The 27,212-nt window shown below is 44.0% G+C and overlaps 1 protein-coding gene across 4 annotated transcripts in view; it reads left to right on the top strand.

Moving 5' to 3' along the window:
• COL22A1 (collagen type XXII alpha 1 chain) overlaps nt 1-27,212 on the top strand; it is a 226,443-nt gene that overhangs the window by 105,999 nt on the left and 93,232 nt on the right. For all 4 annotated transcript variants that reach the window (XM_069957064.1, XM_069957061.1, XM_069957062.1 and 1 more), the window contains 9 exons: nt 1,017-1,070; nt 4,747-4,800; nt 4,907-4,951; nt 18,793-18,846; nt 18,949-19,002; nt 19,859-19,903; nt 20,055-20,084; nt 21,091-21,144; nt 25,709-25,762. In XM_069957064.1, the coding sequence (XP_069813165.1) occupies nt 1,017-1,070; nt 4,747-4,800; nt 4,907-4,951; nt 18,793-18,846; nt 18,949-19,002; nt 19,859-19,903; nt 20,055-20,084; nt 21,091-21,144; nt 25,709-25,762 (444 nt within the window). The remainder of the gene's footprint in view (nt 1-1,016; nt 1,071-4,746; nt 4,801-4,906; nt 4,952-18,792; nt 18,847-18,948; nt 19,003-19,858; nt 19,904-20,054; nt 20,085-21,090; nt 21,145-25,708; nt 25,763-27,212) is intronic.

Genomic DNA, 27,212 nt, shown 5'->3' on the forward strand with positions numbered 1-27,212 from the left:
CATTTTTTCAGAACCAAAGAGAACCTCATGATAGCAGCCCGTTCAGACATACCTATGCCAAAAAAATTTAAAGTGTGTCCCCATAGTAGTCCCCATACTGTATACATGCCCCCTCTGCAGGTAGTCCCCATACTGTATACCTCCCCCCCCCCCTCTGCAGATAGTCCCCATACTGTATACCTCCCCCCCCCTCTGCAGATAGTCCCCATATTGTATACATTCCTCCTACCCTCTGCAGGTAGTCCCCATACTGTATATCTCCCCCTCTGCATGTAGTACCCATACTGTATATTTCCCCCCTCTGCAGGTAGTCCCCATACTGTATATTTCCCTCCCTTCCTCTGCAGGTGGTCCTCATACTGTATATTTACCCCCCCCCCCCCCTCTGCAGGTAGTCCCCATACTGTATAAAGCCCCGTTCTGCAGATAGTCCCCATACTGTATACCTCCCTTCCCCACTGCAGGTAGTTCCCCATACTGTATACCTCCCCCCTCTGCAGGTCGTCCCCATACTGTATAAAGCCCCCTTCTGCAGGTCGTCCCCATACTGTATACATTCATCTCCCTCTGTAGTTCTTACCCCTATACTGTATACCTCCCTCCCCCACTGCAGGCAGTCCCCATACTTTATACCTCCCTCGCCCCTCTATAGTTGCCCACGTACACTCCATATTAAATGTCTCTTACTGTGCATCTTCTTACCCCTCCTGCCTCCCCTGCAGCTTATGTTGAGCAGTTGGGGGTGGAGCCTAACAAGTCTGGCCCTGATTGGCTAATGCTCAGCACCCAGTGTCAGGAATCTGGTCAGCTGACTAATTAGGGCTTATATTTGGAGTAGAACTTATAATTGAAGTGTTCTCCAAAAAGCTGAAAAATGATGCTAGGTCTTGTTTTCGGGGTAGGTCTTATTTTTGTACCCAAATGGCGCCAGTCCACCATGTTGACTCTTCTACTCAGCGTTGTTATCAATAGTCCCTGTGTATAAGTTTACCCGTCTCTTTCAATTCATTTTATAGGGTGACAGAGGAGAGCGTGGCGAGGTCGGGGTTGCCGGCCCTCCAGGACCACAGGTAAATATCTGTTTAGTTTTTGTTTGTTTCATTGGACTTAAATACCTATGGCCTTTAGATCGGCAGGGATCTCTCTCTTGGCGCTCCATGGCGTTCAGGTAAGATCTGTGGCCTTTTAGTTGTTTACTAGGCATAGTGCCATTCATTTTGTAGTGGCTGTGTCTGGTACTGCAGCTTAAATATATAGGGCTGAGCTATGTGTAGTACCAGGCACAGCCACTACAAACTGTACGGCGCTGCGTCTGGCCACAGCTGGTGTCTCTCCAATCATCTGATCGGTAGGGATGTCCTGAATTAAAGTTATTAAAAACTCCTTTAACAAAGCTCAATTATAATCAAATACATTATAAAATCTACACAACTTATATAAACATGAAAGAAGCAGCCCATGGGACTTAATTTAGGAAGTTCTAGACCACAAGTCACCCCGCCGCGTTACGTCTCCTCGTTTTTTTTATCCTGTTAATGAATGTACAATTGATTTAGACAACGGGATCGGGAGAAACGTCTTTAACTCCGCCGCGCCGTCCGTATTTCCTCCTTAATGAGAGCTGAGATTTGATTTTACCTTCATCTGAGTCCGATCAATAACGAAAAAAGAATCGGATTTACCAAACGCTGGCCGCAAAATTTAAGGTATTCATTATTAAGCAGCGAGGACGAGCGGTCGCTGTCTGTGCTGGAAACAATGCAGAAAATCACCGAGTAAATTATTCATCTAATAGGAGACGGTAATGGGAGTGATGGATGGGAGAGGAAGGGTCAGTGCGAAAGGAGAGGAAATATCCGGGCCGGACAAAAAGTCATCATTCACAGGGTCGGACAGGGGCCTTTTATACAGGACCATTATCTCCGGGAATTATCGTTACATCGTTCACATTTAAACGATAATAGTGTCATGTAAATGGGGACAACGATTAAACGACCAACGAGAAATCGTTCATTGTTCACTCGGTGCCGACGCCAAAATCATCACTAATCATTTGTTGTAGTTCTACATCGTCCCTTCCTCGATTGTGATCGTTTATCGTTAATTGATAAAAATCGTTAGACAGTCAAGCGTCAGCTCAGGATGACACTTAAATGCACAGAACATACACTGACTAAGGCTATGTTCACACAACGTCCCAAAAAGGAAAAAAGCGTCCGCTTTTTGCGGTTAAAAAGACGTCCGTTATTGCATCATTTTTAATTGGCTTGACTAAAATGCACTGAAGTCTATGGAATAACGGACGTCTTTTTTCACACATTGTATTGAATGCGTCCGCCTTAAAAGACATCCGTCATTCAAAAAAAAAAAGACGTCCGTTATTCCATAGACTTCAATTCATTTTATTCAAGTCACTTAGACGTCTTTTTAAACACAAAGGGGAGATTTCTCAAACTGGTGTAAAATAGAATTGTCTTAGTTGCCCCTAGCAACCAATCAGATTCCACCTTTCGTTCCTCACAGACTCTTTGGAAAATGAAAGGTGGAATCTGATTGGTTGCTAGGGGCAACTAAGACAATTCTATTTTACACCAGTTTGATAAATTTCCCCCAAAAAGCAGTCGCCTTTTTCATTTTTTGGGCGTTGTATGAACATAGCCTAAGGGGGATTTTTTTAATTTTCACTGATTAATCACAATCGATCACACACCTGAAATCATTCACCAGAACACACACAGAACGACAGTCGTTGGTTCTGATCAGTTACTAAGATCGATCACTCCTTCTGATCCCAGCAAAAGAAGGAACGATGTGTACCTACACGGAAGATTAGCGGATATTTAGTGAAAAATTAACGGACGATTAACGATCGTCCGATGTGATATGACCTTAATAAACAGCGCATTATAATAGGATCGGACAGAATACGGACATCGTGACATGGTGACTGGCAATGTACCAGACCATATAAAGCAGCACGCTGCACTATTACCTGATATTTGTGTAGGACCCTGTGACTTGAGGCACACACCACAGGTGTGACCCTGCCTAACACTGTGTGAGGGCAAAACTACTTCTCCTGTACAGTGCTCAAATAATACAACCATACAGTGCTCACATAACACTACCATACGGTGCTCACATAATACTACCATATGGTTCTCAAATAATACCACCATACAGTGCTCAAATAATAAAACCATACAGTGCTCAAATAATACTACCATATAGTGCTCAAATGATACTACTATATGGTGCTCAAATAATAAATAATACTAACATATAGTACTCATATAATACTACCATACAGTGCTCAAATAATACTACTATATAGTGCTCAAATAATACAACCATACAGTGCTCATATAATACTACCATACAGTGCTCAAATAATACTACTATATAGTGCTCAAATAATACAACCATACAGTGCTCATATAATACTACCATACGGTGAGTATATAATATTGTCATACAGTACTGAAATAATACTACCATACAGTGCTCACATAATACTACTATACGGTGCTCAAAAAATACAACCATACATTGCTCAAATAATACAACCATACAGTGCTCAAATATTATTATCATATAGTGCTCATATAATACTACCATACAGTGCTCAAATAAAACTACCATACAGTGCTCAGATAATACAACCATACAGTGCTCAAATAATACTACCATATGGTTCTCAAATAATACCACCATACAGTGCTCAAATAATACTACCATACAGTGCTCAAATAATACTACCATACAGTGCTCAAATAATACTACCATACAGTGCTCAAATAAAACTAGCATACAGTGCTCAGATAATACTACCATACAGTGCTCAAATAATACTACCATATGGTTCTCAAATAATACCACCATACAGTGCTCAAATAATACTACCATACAGTGCTCAAATAATACTACCATACAGTGCTCAAATAAAACTAGCATACAGTGCTCAGATAATACTACCATACAGTGCTCAAATAAAACTAGCATACAGTGCTCAGATAATACTACCATACAGTGCTCAAATAATACTACCATATGGTTCTCAAATAATACCACCATACGGTGCTCAAATAATACTACCATACAGTGCTCAAATAATACTACCATACAGTGCTCAAATAAAACTACCATACAGTGCTCAAATAATACTACCATACAGTGCTCAAATAATACTACCATACAGTGCTCAAATAAAACTACCATACAGTGCTCAAATAATACTACCATACAGTGCTCAAATAAAACTACCATACAGTGCTCAAATAATACTACCATACGGTGAGTATATAATATTGTCATACAGTGCCTAAACACATGCACCGTACAGTTCTCAATTAGTATTATCTGTATATTCTAGAATAAACCATACAGTGCCTAAATAACATACCCATGCTGAAATAATACTACCATAGAGTGCTGAAATAATTTCATACAGTGCTCAAATAATTATACTATACAGTGCACTACTGGTTCTGAAATAATACTTCCATATGGTGCTAAACTTCTACCCTCAGTCAGTGGTCCCATCAGGCCAGCCCAACCCCAGGGCTATAGAGAGAACACATCACAATGCCATGTACAGCCATATAACAGAGCTCTGGACTCAGGTTCTTTATGTTGATGCCAATGTGGCAGGGTCCAGTGTGTGGCGGACGTTCCAGTGTGTGGTGGACGTTCCAGTGTATTTTCGCCTTTGTCCTTTTGGCCTTAATTGAAGCTCTTTATTTTTAGGGTTTGGAAGGACCCAGCGGGCCGCCAGGATCTCCTGGACCAGTAGGTTCCCCCGTAAGTAAAACTATTGCTTCATGTCTATCCATCAGTTCTCCATAGTGATAAGATTCTTTTATACCTTCTGTGGTTTTATGGTTTTTCCTATTTTTTTTTATTTCAGGGTTTACAAGGAGAACGAGGTGAAAGAGGAGGGCGAGGAGAGAAGGTAGGGTTAGACTCAACTCAATGGCCTCTGGTTTATTAGTCTACTTCAAACCACTGGAAAAAAAAAAATCAACAAAGCAAAAATTCCATAAATTGAACAATTTACGGTAAATGGAAATTTTTGAAGTATTAAGTATTGAAAGTCTTGGATAGTTATGAATGGTTTATTGAATGGTCGCCAAGTCAATGTAAGATGAGACGATACACACATCACCGATCCCGACTGCTGCCATATCAGTGGTCCCCAGGTTCCTACCTATCACCTTTTCCTGGTCATGTGACAACATAGAAAATTTTTCATTGGGGCAGGTCACCTCTGTGGCCAATGATTGGCTGATCAATCTGTTTAAGGGTGCCCATATAGAATACCAAAGAGTGAAGATCGTGGGGACCCGGGGAGCATCAGAAGCAGTGGCAGCAAGGGAAGGTAAATACCTCCAGACTGTGCCCTTTTTTATCCCACTAGACAACCCCTTTAATGGATCAGTTTCCAATAGTATTGAGAATGTTTGGGTGAGCATAGTGCTTGATGAAGCATCGGAGTTGAGCTTGATGCCCGACCCAGCACCCCGGGGTGCTTGAGGGTTTTTTAAAATATTTGCTACTGTACAGTTTCGGAAGAAGCCATATTAACTTGTCTGCGCTCCTCCTGATGGACAGGTAAGTATGACTAGCGCTAACTATTGTTATTTTTTTGGTTCCAATTTTTGTAAATTTTTGTCCCTTGAAGGCACATGTAAACTAAATATACAAAAATTTGAAGGAAACAATGTAATAGGTTTCTGCAAGGCACATTAGAACGTCAGAACTTAGAACTTTCGTTTAAACATGCCTTCAAGGTATGAAATGTACAGAAATTTCAATAAAGTTAACCAGGCATTTTAGCGTCTGGGGGGCATCTGGTTAAATGCTCCAGTCACCCATTAAATTCAATGGGGCTTGTAACTCGAATGGAGAATTGAAAAATTCTTGATTGGAGTATTGAACTCTTGAGCATTTAGGTGCTTGCTCAACACTAGCCGCCATAACTGCTTATCCCATCTACAGTATCGGGGATAGGTAGCTGATCGGTACGGTTCTGACTCTTGGGAACCCCAACTGTGGTCAAATTTCCAGAGTATATAGAGCATGGATGCTCGGCCTGGGCCCTTTACATGGGCCAAGGAGCTCCGGATAGCGAGCAGCAATCTCTGTGATCGGCATTCACTTACAGAGCTCAAATGTGTGGCTGGGCCACACGAACGATCTCTTGATCATTTGTGCTTCTTTGAAACATATCCTTATAGTCTGCACACCATCTACTCAGGGCAATGTATGGCCAACAAGGATGTCATTGGCTGAACAAGAGATGCAATCAGCCAAGGATCCACCGATTTCTTGTTTGTCAGCTGATCGCTGGCCCTTTTACATCATCTAGTTGATGGCAAAGGGGTGTGCCTACAAAGCTCATTTCCCTGAAAATTGGACCATGTAAAAGGGGTACTCCACTCAGGTACAGATACATATTGAGTCATCCCCCCTCCTAGAGACTGAGAATTCTTTCCATACTAACTAGCTGATCGTGGGGGTCTCAGCTGATCACAACCACTGTTTTACTCACCCTCTATGGGGCGGCCAAACATTGCTGAGTTCAGTGCTTTGCAGTGTAAAAGTCCCCTAGGGTCCTTTAAAGGTGTATTCTGCTCAGGTAAAGTACATGTTAAATCACCCCCCCCCCCCCCGGAGACTAACTTGTTATTATCTATTCAGTCTCCTTTCCCCAGTTCTGATCTGCTGCTTTCTGCTGAAGACATAGAAAACTGTGTGAGCTGTTCTTTCCATCTCCTCTCTGATCTCCCTCCTCCTTCCTCTCTTCCGAGAAGCTCATGTATACAGCTTCCCTGGCCGGCTGTCTTTGCACTCTGTAAGGGCGGGTTAAGACTACGGTATTCTCGTGGATAAATTCCGCCATATTCCGTTGCCTGTACGCGCTTACGGTCGCGCGCCTTTCCGCCTGTGCCATAGACACCATTCTATACACGGGCGGATTCCGCATTCCGCCGAAAGAATTGACACGTTAATTCTTTCGGCGGATAGTGGAATCAGCCGGCTCATAGAATGGTGTTGGCGGAAAGGCACGCGGCCGTGAGCGTGTACAGGCAACGGAATTCAGCGGAATTTATCAGTGAGAATTCCGTAGTCTGAACCCGCCCTCATGCCAGGAGGGTTGCTGGTGACCTCAGTGTGGTTAACCCTCCTGACATTACAGAGTGCAGAGACAGCCAGCCAGGGAGGCTGTATACATGAGCTTCTCAGAAAGGAGGTGGGAGGAGGGGGGGATGGAGAACAGCTCACACACAGTTTCCTGTGTCTTCAGCAAAAAGCAGCAGTTGAGAACTGGGGGAAGGAGACTAAATAAGTATTGAGGGAGATGGAAAACAGCTCACGCATTTTTCTGTGTCTTTAGCAGAAAGCAGCAGTTGAGAACTGGGGGAAGGAGACTGAAGTATGGAAGAAATTCTTAGTCTCCAGGAGGGGAGAAGATTCAGACAGTATGTTCTTTACCGTTATAGCTCCTTTATCTATAAATCTACAGTGTTTGATTTTCAGAGACGTGGCGTTTCAGCTTCTCCTCCACCGTATAACACGTCGCCAGACTAATCGCTTTTAATCAAACGTGACCACTTATCACCCTCCATCTATGTTTAGAACGATCCGTATAAATTTATTTTTTTTCGCGTCGTTCCGAGACCCTCGTTTCCCCAGACCTAATTACACCGGCGCACAATCTTCACTCCCCCAATAAATTATTACGAATCTGCAGGGAGACTATTACGCCACGCCGAAATATGTTATAAAGCAGTCAATTTGATTAGCCTCTCTACGCATTACGCCGCCGCTTCAAATTTCACCGAAACATTTTCATTTCTCATTAAACAATATGAGCGGAAATGGCCTAAAGTATGTGAACACCTCCATCCATTATAATGGGACTAAGTGGAGGCCATTATCATGGGGGAGAATATAAATGGAGAGCGCCGGGGCCCCCGCAGTGTTATATACACCTGGGAAATAACTCTCTGCAAATAGAATTATCCCCGCTCGCTACATTAATACAATTTAATACGGTATTATTGTCTTATACCTATTCATTAGGGAGGGTGATGGATTGACGGAGCGAGATGAGCCCGAAATGCCGGATGGAAATTTTTATTTTATTTATTTTTTTATGTAAATGATGGGTGATTTATAGATGTAATTCTATCCAATATTGGAAATTAGCTGGTGACCTTAGAAGGTAAAAAAAAAAAAAAAGGGGGTTTGAGGGTGAATTATGTGTACAGATGTAATTGGTCCCATTGGAAAGAACGCGACGTACCGCGCGTGTTACATTCAGGATGCAGAGCGTGATATTAAACACAAGGCGATTAGTAGAATTTATTCCTCGGGTTGTAAGAAAAGCAAAAAATATTCCAATAAATATTGCCTTATATACAGCATTACTTATCAACATCATTCATCTAAACAGCACACCAAGTGGACAGGAGTGGTACTGCAAGAAAAAAAATAATTTAAAGGATTTCTACTGATAACTGAATAATGATCTGATTTATGGGACCCCCAACTGATCAGCAGGTCATAGGAACGGCTAGTAGAGATGTCAGTATACGCATCCGGTTAGACTAGGCTCTGCCATAAAGGATAGATATGGGGAAGTGTGGTGTAGTTTACTGAAGATGACTTCACTCATGATAAGGTGCGGCACAGTCACATATTAGGGGGACGTACAGTAAAAGCCACTAGACACTAACTATGACTTTAAGCCAACAAAGAGTTAAAGTAGTACTCCAGGCAGGCCTATATATATATATATATATATATATATATATATATATATATATACACGGTATGTATATATATATATATATATATATATATATATTCCCAGGAAAAGGTCATTTGAAAATAATAAGGTGTACTTACCTCCCTGGCTCCCGCAGCGCTACCGGTATCGTCACAGGCCAATCAGCAATGGAGGCGGGACAGCGCTGCAGCCTCTGATTAACTGGGTGGGCCTGCAACATCACGGCCCCAGGATCTATAAGATCGGTAAGATACCGGTGGTGCTGTGGGAGCCAGGGAGGTAAGTACACTTTATTATTTTCACCCATCCTATTCCCGTGCATATATTAAAAAACTCTCCTGTTCGGAGTACCCCTTTAAGTATAACAGGAGAGTCCTTGTACACCTTTTCCCCTTCATGTCTTGCCATTTTTCTCTGCCTGGGAACAGGTTCAGGTTCTTAAGTGTGCATTCACACGTACAGGATCCGCAGCAGATTTGATGGCCCAGATTTGACTTGCTTTGAATCTCCAACTTCAAATCAAATCTGCTGCGGATCCTGTATGTGTGAACGCACCCTCAAGGCAGACTTGTCCTCTCGGCATGGAAGCGGCCCTGGGTAAATCCTTCTTGACTCCATATGACGCCACTTCAGTGTATACAAAACTCCTTGTGTGTGGCAGTGTGCAAGCATATAAGGGTGTACACAAGGGAACGTTCCGCACCCAGACACTGTGTAAGACACTTTGCAATACATATTTATCAGTCACGCAACATCTTTAGGGATACAGGTATCAGGACACTGCAGCCCTCCAGCTGTTTCAAAACTACAACTCCCATCATGCCCTGACACCCTTCCCCAACCTACCTCTCTACAGCTGTTACATAAGCACAGCTTCCACCTCACCCTGACAGCCTTCAGCTCTTCTGCAACGGTTGGAGAACGCTGCTTTAGGGATTTAAAGGGTTAAAGGGAAAGAGCCCTTTGTTATTGCATATGAATTTATCATATTTCACAAATGTTGTAAAATCCGACAGTTAAACAATTCAGGTGAATAAATTATTTCGTTTTATTATATATGGCGCAGAACTATGGTTCGGTAGCAGATCATAAAGATTACTACTGCCCCCTGGTGGTCCTGGGAAAAATTATACATCAAAATCGATGTAAAAAATTCTCTGAACTCAAAGCATCAAGTTATTAAATAATGGGGGGGAGGGGAGGTGGGCGGACTAACTAGGGTATATAGAAGAAGGTGACATGGGAAATACTTTAAGGTAGTATAACTATTCTAAAAGTATATATATAAAAGACATCTGAGACCAGCAGAGCCAAGGAACCAAAAAAATGTTTCCCTCAAAAGTGCAAGAGCTACAGCTCTTAAAGGGGTTGTCCAGGGTTAAAACACGCAAAAAGTCAGCTTTCTTCCCAAAACAGCGCCACACTTGTCCTCAGGTTGTGTGCGGTATTACAATTCAGCTCCATTCATACCAATCTTAACCTGAGGACAAGGGTGGCGCTGTTTCTGGAAGAAAGCAGCCATAAGTGTTTGATTATGGGGGTTCGATCACTGGAGCTCGCACAGCCATGAAGATAGCTGAGTACAGCACTTTTCTATCTTCCTCCTATTAGATCCAGCTAGGGCGACCCCTGTTCTTGTGATCAGTGAGGGTCCAGCGGATGGGTGATGTGTGGATGAGGGTTGTTGATAGGAGTCCCGAGCTGCAGCTTCTCTATTATGTGGATTGGTGGGGGCCTAGAAGCCTCTATCCTAGAGATATGTTCTCCCTTCTTTGGGTTAGAATCCAAATTTTTTTCTTTGAAATTAACTGATGTCAGAAAGTTATATAGACTTGTCATTCACTTTTATTTAAAAATCTCCAGTATCTTCCAATACTTATCAGCTGCTGTATGCCCTGCAGGAAGTGGTGTATTCTCTCCAGTCTGACACAGTGCTCTCTGCTGCCTCTTCTGTCCATGTCAGAAACTGTCCAGAGCAGGAGAAGTTTTCTATGGGGATTTGCTGCTGCTCTGGACAGTTCCTGACATGGACAGAGGTGACAGCAGAGAGCACTGTGTCAGACTGGAAAGAATACATCACTTCCTGCAGGACATACAGCAGCTGATTAGTATTGGAAGACTGGAGATTTAGAAGCAAATTACAAATCTATATAACTTTCTGACACTAATTTTGCTGGAGTACTTTCCTCTATTATTTTCTGAATGGTAAAACGTTCTTGGTTCCCACCCAGCTTTCCCAGAAGCAGATGGAGTGTTGTGACCTGCTGTACTGAGAGGCTGCAGCCAGGATTACAATGCTCTCCAGTTGCTGTCAGCACTATATATATATATATATATATATATATATATATATATATATACTGTATATTGGCACCCCATCCTCACCCACACCCTGTGCCCATCTATGAGAGGCTATCATTAAGCTGGAGCTTTGGGGCTATATCTGCAGCAGCGGCCTCAGGGGTCCCGGAGGAGGATGAGTAATCCGCCGACGATAGGGAAAGTTGTTGTGGGTGGAAATAATGACTCTATTCAATGAAACATCAAATGCAAATCAAAGGGATCTCCTGGTTTTTATACGCACAATATCAACCACATCAAACAGAGGAAAAAATAGGATTTCCTATAGAAAGAAAGAGACAGCAAATAAATATAGGAAAGGATTGTGAGTCATAAGCAGGATCTGATGAGAGACAATGGCTGACGGAGGAGGGGGTCACCACGGGGGGCCGGATGTAGTGCTGGATAACTCCATATAACATGTCTATAGGGGGCAGTACAGAGCTCAAAATCCCCTGCACTTCAATGTAAAGCAATACCAGCAGCAACCACTAGGGGACCTCACACAGTACAGTATTAAAATACTTCCTAATATAGTGTCTTCAGCCAGCTCCTAGGCTCCCCCTACTGGTGATTGCAGGCAGACACATTTGTATCACTTTCTTCTGTAGGGGATTTCACACAGATTTTATCCAATTCAAGAAGAGTTAGGAGGTCAGGGTTAGGATTATTAGGGTTAGAAATAGAGTTAGTAGGGATAGGTTTAAGGGGGTAATGACTCTCCTTAAGGAGAGCCCGTCTCAAGGACGTGTGGAGACTTACAGACCATTGCTGCTCCACTAGGAATTCTGGGAAGAAAGAATATGCAAAGTAGCTCTCACACCTCTTAAGCAAAGAGATATCCCTTCAAATCAAGTCTCGCTCAGTCAGGGAGCCTTAGAACAATGTTCTAAGGCTCCTTGACTGTGCGAGACTTGACTTGAAGGGATATCTCTTTGCTTAAGAGGTGTGAGAGCTACTTTGCATATTCTTTCTTCCTAGGGATAGGTTTGTAAGTATAGGATTAATAGGGTTAGTCCGATTAGTGTTAAGGGGAAATTTAAGAAGACCGGTGTACGAGTAAGTTGGTGTTAAGTTAGGGTTAGGGGTTACACATATAGATAACAGGTACATATCAGTAGGTTCGAACCCTTTAAGGTTAATAGGTTAAGAATTAGGATTAGAAGGATAAGTAGGGTTAGAGTTAGTAGTGTTAGTAGGGTTGGTGTTAGGATTAGTAGGGTTAGTAGAATTAGGATTTGGTAGGGTTAGGGTTGGGATTGATAGGGTTAGGGTTGGTGTCAGGATTAGCAGGGTTATGGATAGTAGGGTTTGAACTGCTAGGTTGATGGTTAGGATTAGAAGGATAAGTAGGGTTAGAGTTAGTAGTGTTAGAAGGGTTAGTGTTAGGATTGATAGGGTTAGGGTTAGTAGAGTTAGGATTGATAGGGTTAGGGTTGGTGTTAGGATTAGTAGCCTTAGGGTTAGTAGAATAAGGTTAGTAGTGTTAGTAGGATTGTTGTTAGGATTGGTAGGGTTATGGATAGTAGGGTTAGCACTATTGAGATGATGGTTAGGATTAGAAGAATATGTAAGGTTAGAGTTAGTAGGGTTAGTAGAGTTGGGATTGATAGAGAAAGGGTTGGGATTGATAGAGTTAGGGCTGGTGTTAGGATTAGTTGGGTTAGGGTTAGTACAATAAGAGTTGATAGGGTAAGGGTTAGGGTTAGAAGGATAAGTAGGGTTAGAGATAGTAGGGTTAGTGTTGGAATTAGAAGGGTTAGGACTGATAGGGTGATGGTTACAATTCGTAGGATAAGTAGGGTTAGGGTTTGTGTTAGGATTAGTAAGATAGGTAGGGTTGGAGTTAGTATGGTTAGGGTTTGTGTTAGGATTAGTAAGGTTAGGGTTGATAGGGTGATGGTTAGGAATAATAGTATAAGTAGGGTTAGGATTAGTAGAGTTAGGGTTGGTGTTAGGATAAGTACGGTTAGGGACAGTAGGGTTAGGATTAGTAGGAAAAGTAGTGTTAGGGACAATAGGCTTAGGATTAGTAGGATAAGTAGAGTTAGGATTAGTAGGATAAGTAGTGTTAGGGTTAGGATTAGTAGGATTAGTAGTGTTAGGGACAGTATGGTTAGGTGCAGTAGGATAAGTAGGGTTAGGTGCAGTAGGGTTAGGATTAGTAGGATAAGTGGGGTTAGGGTTATCTTGTGTTGCCGGTACGCAGCTGGATAGTAGTTGGATACAGTCACACATAACTTTTCGGGACAGTAGGGTTAGGATTAGTAGGATAAGTAGTGTTAGGGACAGTAGGGTTAGGATTAGTAGGATAAGTAGGGTTAGGTGCAGTAGGGTTACATGCAGTAGGATAAGTGGGGTTAGGTGCAGTAGGGTTAGGATTAGTAGGATAAGTGGGGCTAGGTGCAGTAGGGTTAGGATTAGTAGGATAAGTGGAGTTAGGTGCAGTAGGAGAAGTAGTGTTAGGGACAGTAGGGTTAAGTGCAGTAGGATAAGTAGGGTTAGGTGCAGTAGGGTTAGGATTAGTAGGATAAGTGGAGTTAGGTGCAGTAGAATTAGGTGCAGTAGGATAAGTAGTGTTAGGGACAGTAGGGTTAGGTGCAGTAGGATAAGTAGGGTTAGGTGCAGTAGGGTTAGGATTAGTAGGATAAGTAGGGTTAGGTGCAGTAGGGTTAGGATTAGTAGGATTAGTAGTGTTAGGGACAGTAGGGTTAGGTGCAGTAGGGTTAGGATTAGTAGGATAAGTAGGGTTAGGTGCAGTAGGGTTAGGTGCAGTAGGATAAGTAGGGTTAGGTGCAGTAGGGTTAGGTGCAGTAGGATAAGTAGTGTTAGGGACAGTAGGGTTAGGTGCAGTAAGGTTAGGATTAGTAGGATAAGTAGGGTTAGGGTTATCCTGTGTTGTCAGTATGTAGCTGGATATTGGATACAGTCACACACAACTTTTCGGGACAGTAGGGGCATTGTCTGTGGATGATCAGATTTGTTTCCTCGTCTCCCATCCCCCGTAAAGGATTCATCCTTACAGTCTGCTGTGCCTGCCGCTCTATGGTAGGGGTTACAGTTTCTGCTTTAATTCCCCAGAGCTAAATGTGGACATTCTGGAAATAGATAATTTGCGGAGAGGAGAGCGGGATGAGCAGGTCCCGGTGTGTCTCCTGGGTCGGCGTGAATCCTTTCTCTGTCGGCGTGCAGCTGTGTCCTGTCCATTATCCAGGCCTCCTCCGGTGCAGAGCCAGGGGAGGGGATGAGAGTCACTGAGTCACCGCCACAAGCTTCCTTTTATCTGCTCCGCTACTGTACAGGAATACTGTATACTTATACACCCCCATATATACCAAACTGACTAATGCTGCTTCTGACAAGTTACAGAAACTTTTACTCAGACTTTGTGGGGGAGCTGGGTGACAACCTGTATGGCCGGTATTATATCATCTATACACCTACCTGTCCCCATACCAGTATAATATCTGTACTGTGCCATATAGGACCTGGACTAGTGGGCTCCATTATACCCAAGAGATGGGATCTGACACTGAGAACCAGGACCAAGAAGTGGTCTATTTATCTATCTATCTCCTATCTATCTATCTATCTATCTATCTATCTATCTACCTATCTATCTATCTATCTATCTATCTATCTATCTATCTATCTATCTATTTATCTATCTTCTATCTATCTATCTCCTATCTATCTATCTCCTATCTATCTATCTATCTATCTATCTATCTATCTATCTACCTATCTATCTATCTATCTATCTATCTATCTACCTATCTATCTATCTATTTATCTATCTTCTATCTATCTATCTATCTATTTATCTATCTATCTATCTCCTATCTATCTATCTATCTCCTATCTATCTATCTATCTATCTATCTCCTATCTATCTATCTATCTATGTATCTATCTATCTATCTATCTATCTCCTATCTATCTATCTATCTATCTATCTATCTATCTCCTATCTATCTATCTATCTATCTATCTATCTATCTATCTATCTATCTCCTATCTATCTATCTATCTATCTATCTATCTATCTATCTATCTTCTATCTATCTATCTATCTATCTATCTATCTATCTATCTATCTATCATCTATCTATCTATCTCCTATCTATCTATCTCCTGTCTATTTCCTATCTATCTATCTATCTATCTATCTATCTATCTATCTATCTATCTATCTATCTCCTATCTATCTATCTATCTATCTATCTATCTATCTATCTATCTCCTATCTATCTATCTCCTATCTATCTATCTATCTATCTCCTATCTATCTATCTATCTATCTATCTCCTATCTATCTATCTATCTATCTATCTATCTATCTATCTATCTATCTATCTATCTATCTTCACAGTGAGTATTTCTCACACCTGTATGGTATAATTACGGTGATGGCGGCTGATCTGCCGCCGCTCCATTGCACATCACCTTTCTGCCTCTTCCTTTATGTAGAATACGATAATAGAATTAAAGTCTCCTTATGAAATATCAATAACTCATTTACTCCGTATTACGAGAACGCTAATCCGCTCGGTAAATTGCTACAAACTCATTCCAACAGTAAGAGAAGAAAGGGCTGCCATGGCCGCTCCATAATTCAGATGTCTGGAAGTGTCTCCGAGCTTCAATCACTCTCCCAATGAAAGGCAAGACACCTCGGAGGAGGAGAAGGGCTGAGCGGCTGGACGGGCTCCGTCTCTCCCGTCTCTCCTCTTATTGCGCTATCACACATCACCGGGGTCGGGAATTAGTTTTTGCCTTTGATACATTGAGAATGGAACCTCGACATCGCTCCATATTACACTCCTCACATTGTGTGACTTTACCTGGAAGAAAGTATTCTGGTGACTTTTAACTCCTTCAGGACTTTTCCGCGTAACTCTCTAAAGCGGCTCTAAGGGGGTTATACTGTGGGGGGCGCAGTCACTGGCATCTGAGGCTAATACCCTGTTTCCCTGAAAATAAGATCTAGTAAAGGTTTTGCTGTATTGCTTAATATAAGGCCTCCTCTGAAAGAAAGACCTAGCTTCACCTGCATGCAAGATATGAAGACCATCACCTGCCGCCATCCCCGATGTTCCCTACCGCCAGATGTAAAGGTGCACATTGTCTGCCGTTATCCAGTCACCTGCCGCCATACTGTACACTGTACCTGCTATGCTGTACGAGTGTGCTGTGGTGAGCCTACTGATGGCCGGAAGCCACCATACTGTATGCTGTCCCTGCTGTGCTGTACGAGTGTGCTGCGGTGAGCTCCCCCAGGTGGCCTGGAGCCGCCATACTGTACACTGTCCCTGCTTTTCTGTACAAGTGTGCTGTGGTGAACTGCCCCTGGTGGCAGGAATCCACCATACTGTACGCTCTGTCCCTGCTGTGCTGTATGAGTGTGCTGTTGTGAGCTCCTCCTGGTGGCTGTAAGCCGCCATACTGTACACTGTCCCTGCTTTGCTGTATGAGTGTGCTGTGGTGAGCTCCCCCTAGTGGCCAGAAGCAGCCATACTGTACACTCTGTCCCTGCTGTGCTGTACGAGTATGCTGTGGTGAGCTCCCCCTTGGGGCTGGATGCCGCCATACTATACACTCTGTCCCTGCTCTGCATGGGACATATGAATTCTTCTTCATGGAAAATAAGACCTAGTGTATCTATGGGAGCAAAAATTAATATAATAATATATATTGTTTTCAGGGAAATGTGGTAGAGGGGGCACTAGCACTTTATGGAGGGTGCATGGTATTGATACTGTTACTATTTAGGGCCCCCAGGTCTTATATGTATAGACAGTCCTACATACCCTACACCAACCACAACCATTGCATGCTACAGCACCGACGCTCCCCCCAGGTTCCGTCCGCTCACACTTGGGGTCCATTATATTGGCACCAAATGCATCATTATTTTTGGTATCAAAATGGAGATATTAACCCCAAACCCATCAGTTCCCAAAGTAAGCCATACTGATTGGGGAGACTATAGTTCCTGCAGTATTTATGTAATCGATGCAGATTATGATGCAGGTGTGAACACAACCTTACCGGGTATTACTCTACAAGGATAAAAGTTCTTCCGGTAAGAGTGTCTCTTCCAGTAGACGGGCGTCCATGTGGCAGCACTTGCTGTATCAGCATCCCGGAGGCCTATTAATAATGAAGTTGATTGAATATTTTTATAGCGTGCCCAGAACTCATTCAATATTCATTATATAATCAGATTACCCAGCAAATACATAAACATCCTGCAGATCTGATGCCGCGAGACATGATTCAATTTCACCTAACTTTAAAATGAGCAGACCTGGCGATCTGACACCGGAGGGAATTTATCATCCAGAAAGGCTGCCCTCACATTAGAGCATCTGATCCATAAAGGAACAAGACTGAAGTAATAGATACAGAAAGAGACACCAGGAGGTCACTCCGACCGACCCAATACAGGGGGATTAGAGAGGCTGCAGCGCCCTTGTCTTCTATCTACAGGTTTTCTTCACATTTAGCAATTGAACCAAAAACAATAATAATATTAAAAAAGTAAAAATAAAAATAAAAACTAAAATATATATATTTTATTAGGCGCTGCAGCCATCAGTTGGCCTAGTAAAGGTAAATGCTGATTGGCCGACAGCCGTGCACTCCCCTGTGCAGTGTTGCAGATGAGTGAACTTACTGATAAAAAGGTTCCACAGAAGTATAAGCAGCCAGATGGGGCACTAACCAGGCCGCTAGGGCTGCGAAATTAAAATTAAAATGGAAAGCACACATAATGTGTAGCTGTCATTTAAAATATTTTTGCAGAAATCAAAAGTACAGGCGATTTTAAAGGGGTACTCCAGAGGGGGGGCATTTTTTTCCTGGGACCGGGGAGAAGGTGGCTGAGGGAAACGACGTCCACTCACCTCCCCGGTTTCAGCGGCGGGTCCCGCATCGCGGCGCTCAGGTCCCCGGTTCCTGGATGCTTCCTGGTATCTGACGTGGGCCCGAGACAATACGTCTCAGGTCCGCTCAGCCAGTCAGTGACAGAGGCGGGATCTGAGCGGGCTAGAAAACGGATCCCGCCTCCGCCACTGACTGTCTTGGGCACGTGTCAGACACAAGGAAGCAGCCGGGAACCAAGGGGGATGAATGAGGAGGGAGAGCAAACAAGCAGCTGTACAGTTTGGAGACTGTCTGGGCAGATAAAACACTGGATTCACACATCAGAAAGGTCAGTGCTTATATGGGATCTTGGTGAGGTAAGATTGCAGGATGTAGTGTTGTGCAGGGCTGCCTTTTCTCCTCTCTGTGCTCCTCATCTCCTTTGGCCCCTCCCCCTCCATAGAGCTTAATGGACACAGAAATCCTGCTTCTTCTGAAGTGGTGGTGGTGGTGGGGGTGGGGGTGGGGGGGGGGGTGGGAAGCTGTAAAACGGCTATTTGAGTAAAGAACTTTTTTTAAATCGCTTGTCCTATTGGTACTTATTGATTTCTGAAAAGTAACATTTACATGTTGGTTAGACTTTGACTACACATTTGCTGTGGTTATTTTTTATATGTCATGACAGATACATTTTAAGATAAGCCTTTGATTGCTTTTGCCATTACATATACTTTTGTCCTTTCCTTTAGTAGAATCTGTTCCATATCTAACCTTTTATATTTTTTATATAGGGGGAAAGGGGCATTGACGGGTTTCCTGGTAAGCCAGGTCTGGAAGGAAAAGAGGTGAGTGATACATTATTATCCGATTATTATTATTATTATATTTTAGCAATATTGTATAATCTGTCATTTGTTGATCACTTACCTTTGTGTATTTCATTACAGGGTATAAAAGGAAGCATCGGATTGCCAGGTCTTAAGGGGCTGAAAGGAGACAGGGTGAGTGTGAGGCCCATGGCGGTGCCACTTACATCTACTCTAAGACCATCACTTGTCCCAACTATATAGATTAGGTGATTTTTATTTTTATAAAACTTTTCATTACTAGATAATATAAAACCTGACCAGTCATCTCTGTCCCTCACTGCCTTGGGCTGGAGTTTTCCCGCTGCCCGTGACATGCTGCATGCTGCTGCACCAAACACAGCTTGCTGCTTCTCCTGCACCTTGTTATGTATTTTACACCTGAATCCGAATCACAATGGTCTTCAGAAGATGGAACCATCCTTGTACCTCTTCTGGTAGAGCCCTTTTGCTTATCCATCTTGGGAAGGCGTCCACCATCAGAGCCAGTCTCTCCAGACACAAAACAAGCCTGATAGGAAACTATAGAATCTGCCTTGTCACCAGATTCCATCTGATCTTTTTATACCACACTGGTGGGAAAAGATACTGAATGGTTGTCCAGAGATGTATCTAGGCTTTCCTTCATCCAGGGTAAAGGTTTATGTCCCCTGAGGATCCCACTATTTGATGCGGGAAACACGTCGGGACTCAAATTCAAATTATTCATATACAGTAGGTGCAGCCCAGGGGTGTAGCTAAGCTAGTGTTTCAACACTAGCTTAGCTACACCCCTGGGCTGCACCTATATGAATAATCCATCACCCGGTATATCTATTTCTAGTCTTGTTACCACTAAGGCTTCCATAGTGTTAGGATTTGAGTTTTTATAGACTGCTAAATGGCAAAACTATATGTCTATTAATATTTTACTTAGATTTTACTTACATATGTGATAGTGACAATGTAACCTATGGTATTTCTTTCTTTCTTTTTTTTTTTTTTTTTGTAGGGTGAAAAAGGTGAAGGGGGACCCCCGGGATTACCTGGAAGTGTGGTAAGTATCATCTTTTTGTCTTTTTTTAGCATTGTGTAAAAAAACAAAACAATCTAGAAATAATAAAAATAATCTATTTAGAATGCGAAGAAAGGAAAGAAGGTGGAAAAGATGGAAGTATAATGTGTCCGCTTGTTTTTTTTTTCTGTAGGTTCAGATGGAAGGACTGAAGGGAGAACAGGTAAGCTGCCTCTTATATATTGGAGTATTTATTATATATATATATATATATATATATATATATATATATATATATATATATATATAGTATATGTATTCCTTATCGGGTGTAAATATTACAGCTGTGATACTAAATGTATAAAGGGATATTCCCTTCTCGAACCACCACCGATGACACCAGAACCTCTTATCCCTTTCATGCTGCGTGACCCATTGGTGGGGTGGGGGAAGCTGCCAGCGACCACCCTGATGACTTGATCCGGGATGACAGGTCCCCTTTTATAGAGGGCTTCTCCTTTGTAGTGTGGCTGCTGAAGGAGCCTCTTGCTTTGGCTAGGTTCACACTGCGTTTTCAGCATCCGTTTAACGGATACGTTTTTTTTAACGTCCAGAAAAATAGGGTCAGCAACGTTTTTTGGTCCGTTTTGGTCCGCCAAAAAAAACGGATCCGTTTTTTTTTATAATGGAAGTCAATGGAAAAACGGATGCACACAAATGAATCCGTTTTTTGCAATCCGTTTTTCATGCGTTTTTGCAAAAAACGGATGCGTTAAACGGAGGCTGAAAACGCAGTGTGAACCTAGCCTTTGGAGGACCCGTCCTATTCACGCATCACATGGACGCCTATTAGTTTTAACTGTGTAATGCTTCCTTTGCCCTGTGGTGGCGCTGTAGGAAAAATTGAGCACGTGTTGCCAAGATCAGCTGATCAATGGGGATCCTGTTACTAGGTCTCTCTGATATCAGTCTATGCTTGGGTGACCTTTCTAAAGGCGGCCGTACTCCTGTCAGCCACCATTTATCTCTCCTGTCCTCCCCATAAACAGCGAGCCTGTATTCTCTATGGGGAAGGGAGGGCTGGAGAGCTCTGTCTGCAGCTTATCTCTCCCAGAACAAAGGGGTCCGGCATTGCATTTCCATCACACCGGACCTCAGCATCATCTCATCCTTTCTGATCATCCTAAACTATTGGTGTGTGGTCTTCAGTGTGATTTTTCTTGTTTCAGGGATCACCCGGACCACGCGGACCCCCAGGTCTTGTCGGGCAGCCTGGACCACAAGTAGGTCTCTAATAACAAGAACAATAAAACCATAAAATAACATTGATGTCTATCTGAGCTCCGGTAATGAACATCCCTTCTCCTAACCCAATCATTCAGCATTTTATTCTTCAAAGCTGCATAAGTTGGATGGCGCCCTAGCTATAGGTCATAGGTATAACCATGTGTTCCCTGCAGTCCTAGGGCGGCATCCAACTTCTCCAAAATCCATAAGTCAAATGCCGTTCAGGTTTGAGGAACGCTGCCAACCCCAAACAGTTTGGCAACTCTGCTCAACACATCTGCCGACGGCTCTGATGACTAATTCCAAGACCAACGCCATTACTGTATTATATATTACGCAAATAATTCTCCTCCGGAAGAGGAAACGACTATTGCTATCACTATTACACTCCTTCTATTACTGCAGCTGATACTGTTATTACTGTCACTGCTAAGACTACTGCTATCACTATTACACTACTTCTATTACTGCAGCTGATACTGTTATTACTGGTACTGCTAAGACTACTGCTATCACTATTACACTCCTTCTATTACTGCAGCTGATACTGTTATTACTGTCACTGCTAAGACTACTGCTATCACTATTACACTCCTTCTATTACTGCAGCTGATACTGTTATTACTGGTACTGCTAAGACTACTGCTATCACTATTACACTGCTTCTATTACTGCAGCTGATACTGTTATTACTGTCAATGCTAAGACTACTGCTATCACTATTACACTACTTCTATTACTGCAGCTGATACTGTTATTACTGGTACTGCTAAGACTACTGCTATCACTATTACACTACTTCTATTACTGCAGCTGATACTGTTATTACTGGTACTGCTAAGACTATTGCTATCACTATTACACTGCTTCTATTACTGCAGCTGATACTGTTATTACTGTCAATGCTAAGACTACTGCTATCACTATTACACTCCTTCTATTACTGCAGCTGATACTGTTATTACTGTCAATGCTAAGACTACTGCTATCACTATTACACTCCTTCTATTACTGCAGCTGATACTGTTATTACTGTCAATGCTAAGACTACTGCTATCACTATTACACTCCTTCTATTACTGCAGCTGATACTATTATTACTGTCACTGCTAAGACTACTGCTATCACTATTACACTGCTTCTATTACTGCAGCTGATACTGTTATTACTGTCAATGCTAAGACTACTGCTATCACTATTACACTACTTCTATTACTGCAGCTGATACTGTTATTACTGGTACTGCTAAGACTACTGCTATCACTATTACACTACTTCTATTACTGCAGCTGATACTGTTATTACTGTCAATGCTAAGACTACTGCTATCACTATTACACTACTTCTGTTACTGCAGCTGATACTGTTATTACTGTCACTGCTAAGATAAATGCTAATATTATTACACTTCTTCTATTACTGCAGCTGATACTGTTATTACTGTCACTTCTAAGACTTAAGCGGGTACTGTTATTGCTGTTACCGCTAAGACTACTGCAACCAGTGGCGTAGCCACCGTGGTCGCGGGGGTCGCCGCCGCGACCGGGCCCGCCACAAGGGGGGCCCGCGGGGCCCCCCGATCAATCACTCTTGTGACCGCAAGCATTGTTTTGCTTGCGGTCACAAGAGACTGGCTCCGTCTTTCCCACGGCTTCTGCGCGGCTGCCGGGGGTGTCGCGTCTTACCCCCGGCAGCGCGCGCATCCCAGAACTCCCTGCGCGCCTTGGGCCCTGACTTCCGGTTTCCGGCGCGCAGGGAGTTCTGGGATGCGCGCGCTGCCGGGGTTAAGACGCGACACCCCCGGCAGCCGCGCAGCAGCCGGGGACAGACCGAAGGTGAAGGAGTGAGGATCAACGTGGGAGCGCGATGTCAGGTGAGTTAAGTTTTGTTTTTTTATCAGCCTGTACGGGTGGGGGGAAAGAGGGGGACATCTATGAGGGTGGGGGGAAAGGAGGGGGCCATCTATGAGGGTGGGGGGAAAGGAGGGGGCCATCTATGAGGGTGGGGGGAAAGGAGGGGGGCCATCTATGAGGGTGGGGGGAAAGGAGGGGGCCATCTATGAGGGTGGGGGGAAAGGAGGGGGCCATCTATGAGGGTGGGGGGAAAGAGGGGGCCATCTATGAGGGTGGGGGGAAAGGAGGGGGCCATCTATGAGGGTGGGGGGAAAGGAGGGGGGGCCATCTATGAGGGTGGGGGGAAAGGAGGGGGCCATCTATGAGGGTGGGGGGAAAGGAGGGGGGCCATCTATGAGGGTGGGGGGAAAGGAGGGGGGCCATCTATGAGGGTGGGGGGAAAGGAGGGGGGCCATCTATGAGGGTGGGGGGAAAGTAGGGGGGGCCATCTATGAGGGTGGGGGGAAAGGAGGGGGGCCATCTATGAGGGTGGGGGGAAAGGAGGGGGGCCATCTATGAGGGTGGGGGGAAAGGAGGGGGGCATCTATGAGGGTGGGGGGGAAGGAGGGGGGGCATCTATGAGGGTGGGGGGGAAGGAGGGGGGCATTTATGAGGGTGGGGGGAAAGAGGGGGGCCATCTATGAGGGTGGGGGGGAAAGAGGGGCCATCTATGAGGGTGGGGGGAAAGGAGGGGGGCATCTATGAGGGTGGGGGGGGGGAAAGGGGACCATCTATAAGGGAGGGAGGAAGGGGACCATCTATAAGGGAGGGAGGAAGGGGACCATCTATAAAGGGAGGGAGGAAGGGGACCATCTATAAAGGGGGGGAAAGGGGACCATCTATAAGGGAGGGGGGGAAAGGGGACCATCTATAAGGGAGGGGGGGGGGGAAGGGGACCATCTATAAGGGAGGGGGGGGGGAAGGGGACCATCTATAAGGGAGGGGGGGAAGGGGACCATCTATAAGGGAGGGGGGGGGGGGGAAGGGGACCATCTATAAGGGAGGGGGGGGAAGGGGACCATCTATAAGGGAGGGTGGGGGGAGAGGGGGCCATTCATAAGGGAGGGTGAGGAGAGAGGGGGCCATCTATAAGGGAGGGGGTAGAGGGGGCCATCTATAAGGGAGGGGGTAGAGGGGGCCATCTATTTGGGGGGGCAACATAGGGGGAGAGGGAATACACAGAGGGGGGCATATATTAGGAGGTCACATAGAGTCAGGGCTGCCCACTAAATGAGGGTGTAAAGGGGACAGTACAGATGTGCATTGTGTAGAGAGATGAGGATGGTGTCAGAGTGTGGAGCCTAATATGTCTGTCTGGCAGATTCTGTGGATTCGTGGCTCGGAGAAGTTCTCATAACGGCCCAGGGCAGATGGAGAAGATAATGAAAAGGAAAGAACTCCGATCAGAAAAGACGTCTCCTGTGAGTCACCTGATATAACTGCACAGTAATGTATATGGTGTATAGAGCCTGTGTAGAGCTGGGGCCACCTCTATATGACTGGATGAGGTGATTTAGTATACTGGATTTGGTCAGTAACAATATGGTGGTGATGGTAGTGGTTGTGGTGTGGCGGTAATGTTTCCTCCCTATATACTGGTATTACTGGTAATATTGGTCTCAGTATACAGGATTTGGTCGGTAACAGTATGGCGGTAATAGGTAATATCTGTCTTGGTGTGTGTGTGTGTGTGTGTGTGTGTGTGTGTATATATATATATATATATATATATATATATATATATATATATATATATATATATATATATATATATATATATACATACAGTGGTACCTTGGTTTAAGAGTAACTTCGTTTAAGAGTGTTTTGGTTTAAGAGCTCACAGTTTTTCAAAATTGTGACTTGGTTTAAGAGCATTGCTTTGGTTTAAGAACTTCCTGCATTGGGTGGGAGCGCGAGTGGAGAAGGGGCATGGCCTGCATAGCGGGGTCTACAGCACTGTACTCTAAACACCTTCCAAATCATAGCAGATCCCCTTCAGGCTGGGGCTTACATCAGGGGACAGGACTGTGGGGGGGGGGGGGGGGTAATCTCTACATAGCTGTAACCCCTCTCTCCCCGGACAGAGAGTGCTGCATGTATGTGCCCACATCTGCCCTGCTCATTCCTTCCTGCTCCCTGCAGTCTCTGTCAGCCCTTGTGTTTCCCATCCTCTCCATTACTGTACAGTACAGAATAATAAATATATTTGGGGTGTGGAACCAATTGTCTGCATTTACATGATTTCTTATAGGAAAATTTGCTTTGGTTTAAGAGTGGATTTGGATTACAAGCACGGTCCTGGAACGAATTATGCTCATAATCCAAGGCACCACTGTGTATATATATATATATATATATATATACACACACACACACACAACAATAGCATCACTTGGTCGTGAAAGGAGGGGGGGGGGACGGGGGGGTCGTGAAAGGAGGGGGGGGGGGGCCCAAGTTGGCCTCTCGCACCAGGGCCCAGGAGACATTAGCTACGCCCCTGACTGCAACCACTTACACTATTCTATTACTGCAGCTGATACTGTTATTACTGTTACCGCTAAGGCTTCTACTTGTATCACAGCTATTAACACTAGCGTCAATAGTATATTAGCAGGAATGGGCTAAAAACTTTTTTCTAACTATTGAAGAAAATTTCTCATTTCAGGGTCCGGAGGGACCCAAGGGCAGCCCGGGGCTTCCTGGACCTGAGGGACAGAGGGTGAGTACACATTGCAGCATATATAAATGTCTAAATCTATAAAATATTATAAAATATTAATATGCAATATATAAGTACGGTGTGTGGAGGATATCCATTGGCCTCCGCTGTTCATAGGGGCACTGATCAGACTTTGCATCCCTCTGTTTTACCCCAGAAGGGCTGATACAACTCGTTTTAGTACATTTGTATTCTTATTTTATACTTTTCCTTGAATGGATTAGATAGTGAACCCTCCCGTCTGACCTCGGGGTATCTCATTGCCTCGGGGTATCTCATTGCCTCGGGGTATCTCATCCACTTGAACATCTTGGAACAAACTCCAAGCACCGCTGCCGCCCCCGCTGCCTCCCACCCCCATGTAGCTGCTGTGGCTGGGGCCGCACTCAGGAGGCTGGAGGGATTAGCATGTAGACGGCCGGATGAGCTGATCATTGCTTGAAGGTTTCCAGTCCCTTCAGGGTGTATAGGGAAGGAAGGCGAAACAGCAAAGTGTTTGGGGATACTTTCCGTGTATTGTACAAAATGGTATTGCTGGCGAACAGCTGCCGCCTTTACTGGCTGATCGTGTAAAACATCACGGGATGAAAAGTTTTACAGTGAATTATTTCCAGGAACAGAAATCCCATCAGATTGTCAAATGCTTAAGAAGTAGAGGGAAAAAAAATAAGTGTCGATTAAGATGATCTGGGTTAATGAAGTGTTAACTCTTTCAAATCAGCTGGTGCCAAAAAAGTTTTATATAGATTTGTAATTTACTTCTATTTAAAAATCTCGAGTCTTCTAGTACTTATCAGCTGCTGTATGTCCTGCAGGAAGTGGTGGATTCTCTCCAGTCTGACACAGTGCTCTCTGCTGCCACCTCTGTCCATGTCAGGAACTGTCCAGAGCAGGAGAGGTTTTCTATGGGGATTTGCTGCAGCTCTGGACAGTTCCTGACATGGCAGCAGAGAGCACTGTGTCAGACTGGAGAGAATACACCACTTCCTGCAGGACATAGGTACTTTCTGATACAAGTTTATTTGAAAGATTTTTTATTAATATTTATTTATTTATTTATTTATTTATTTAATATAGATATATACACTACAGTGCCAGCACAGGAGCCGCCTATAGTGCCAGCCACAGATATACACTACAGTGCATGGAGAGGAGTCCCCTATAGTGCCAGCCACAGATATACACTACAGTGCCAGCACAGGAGCCCCCTATAGTGCCAGCCACAGATATACACTACAGTGCCAGCACAGGAGCCCCCTATAGTGCCAGCCACAGATATACACTACAGTGCATGGAGAGGAGCCCCCTATAGTGCCAGCACAGAAGCCCCCTATAGTGCCAGCCACAGATATACACTACAGTGCATGGAGAGGAGCCCCCTATAGTGCCAGCCACAGATATACACTACAGTGCCAGCACAGGAGCCCCCTATAGTTCCAGCACAGGAGCC

Source organism: Dendropsophus ebraccatus, chromosome 2, assembly GCF_027789765.1.
Source record: "Dendropsophus ebraccatus isolate aDenEbr1 chromosome 2, aDenEbr1.pat, whole genome shotgun sequence".
In the NCBI taxonomy this organism is placed as follows: Eukaryota; Metazoa; Chordata; class Amphibia; order Anura; family Hylidae; genus Dendropsophus; species Dendropsophus ebraccatus.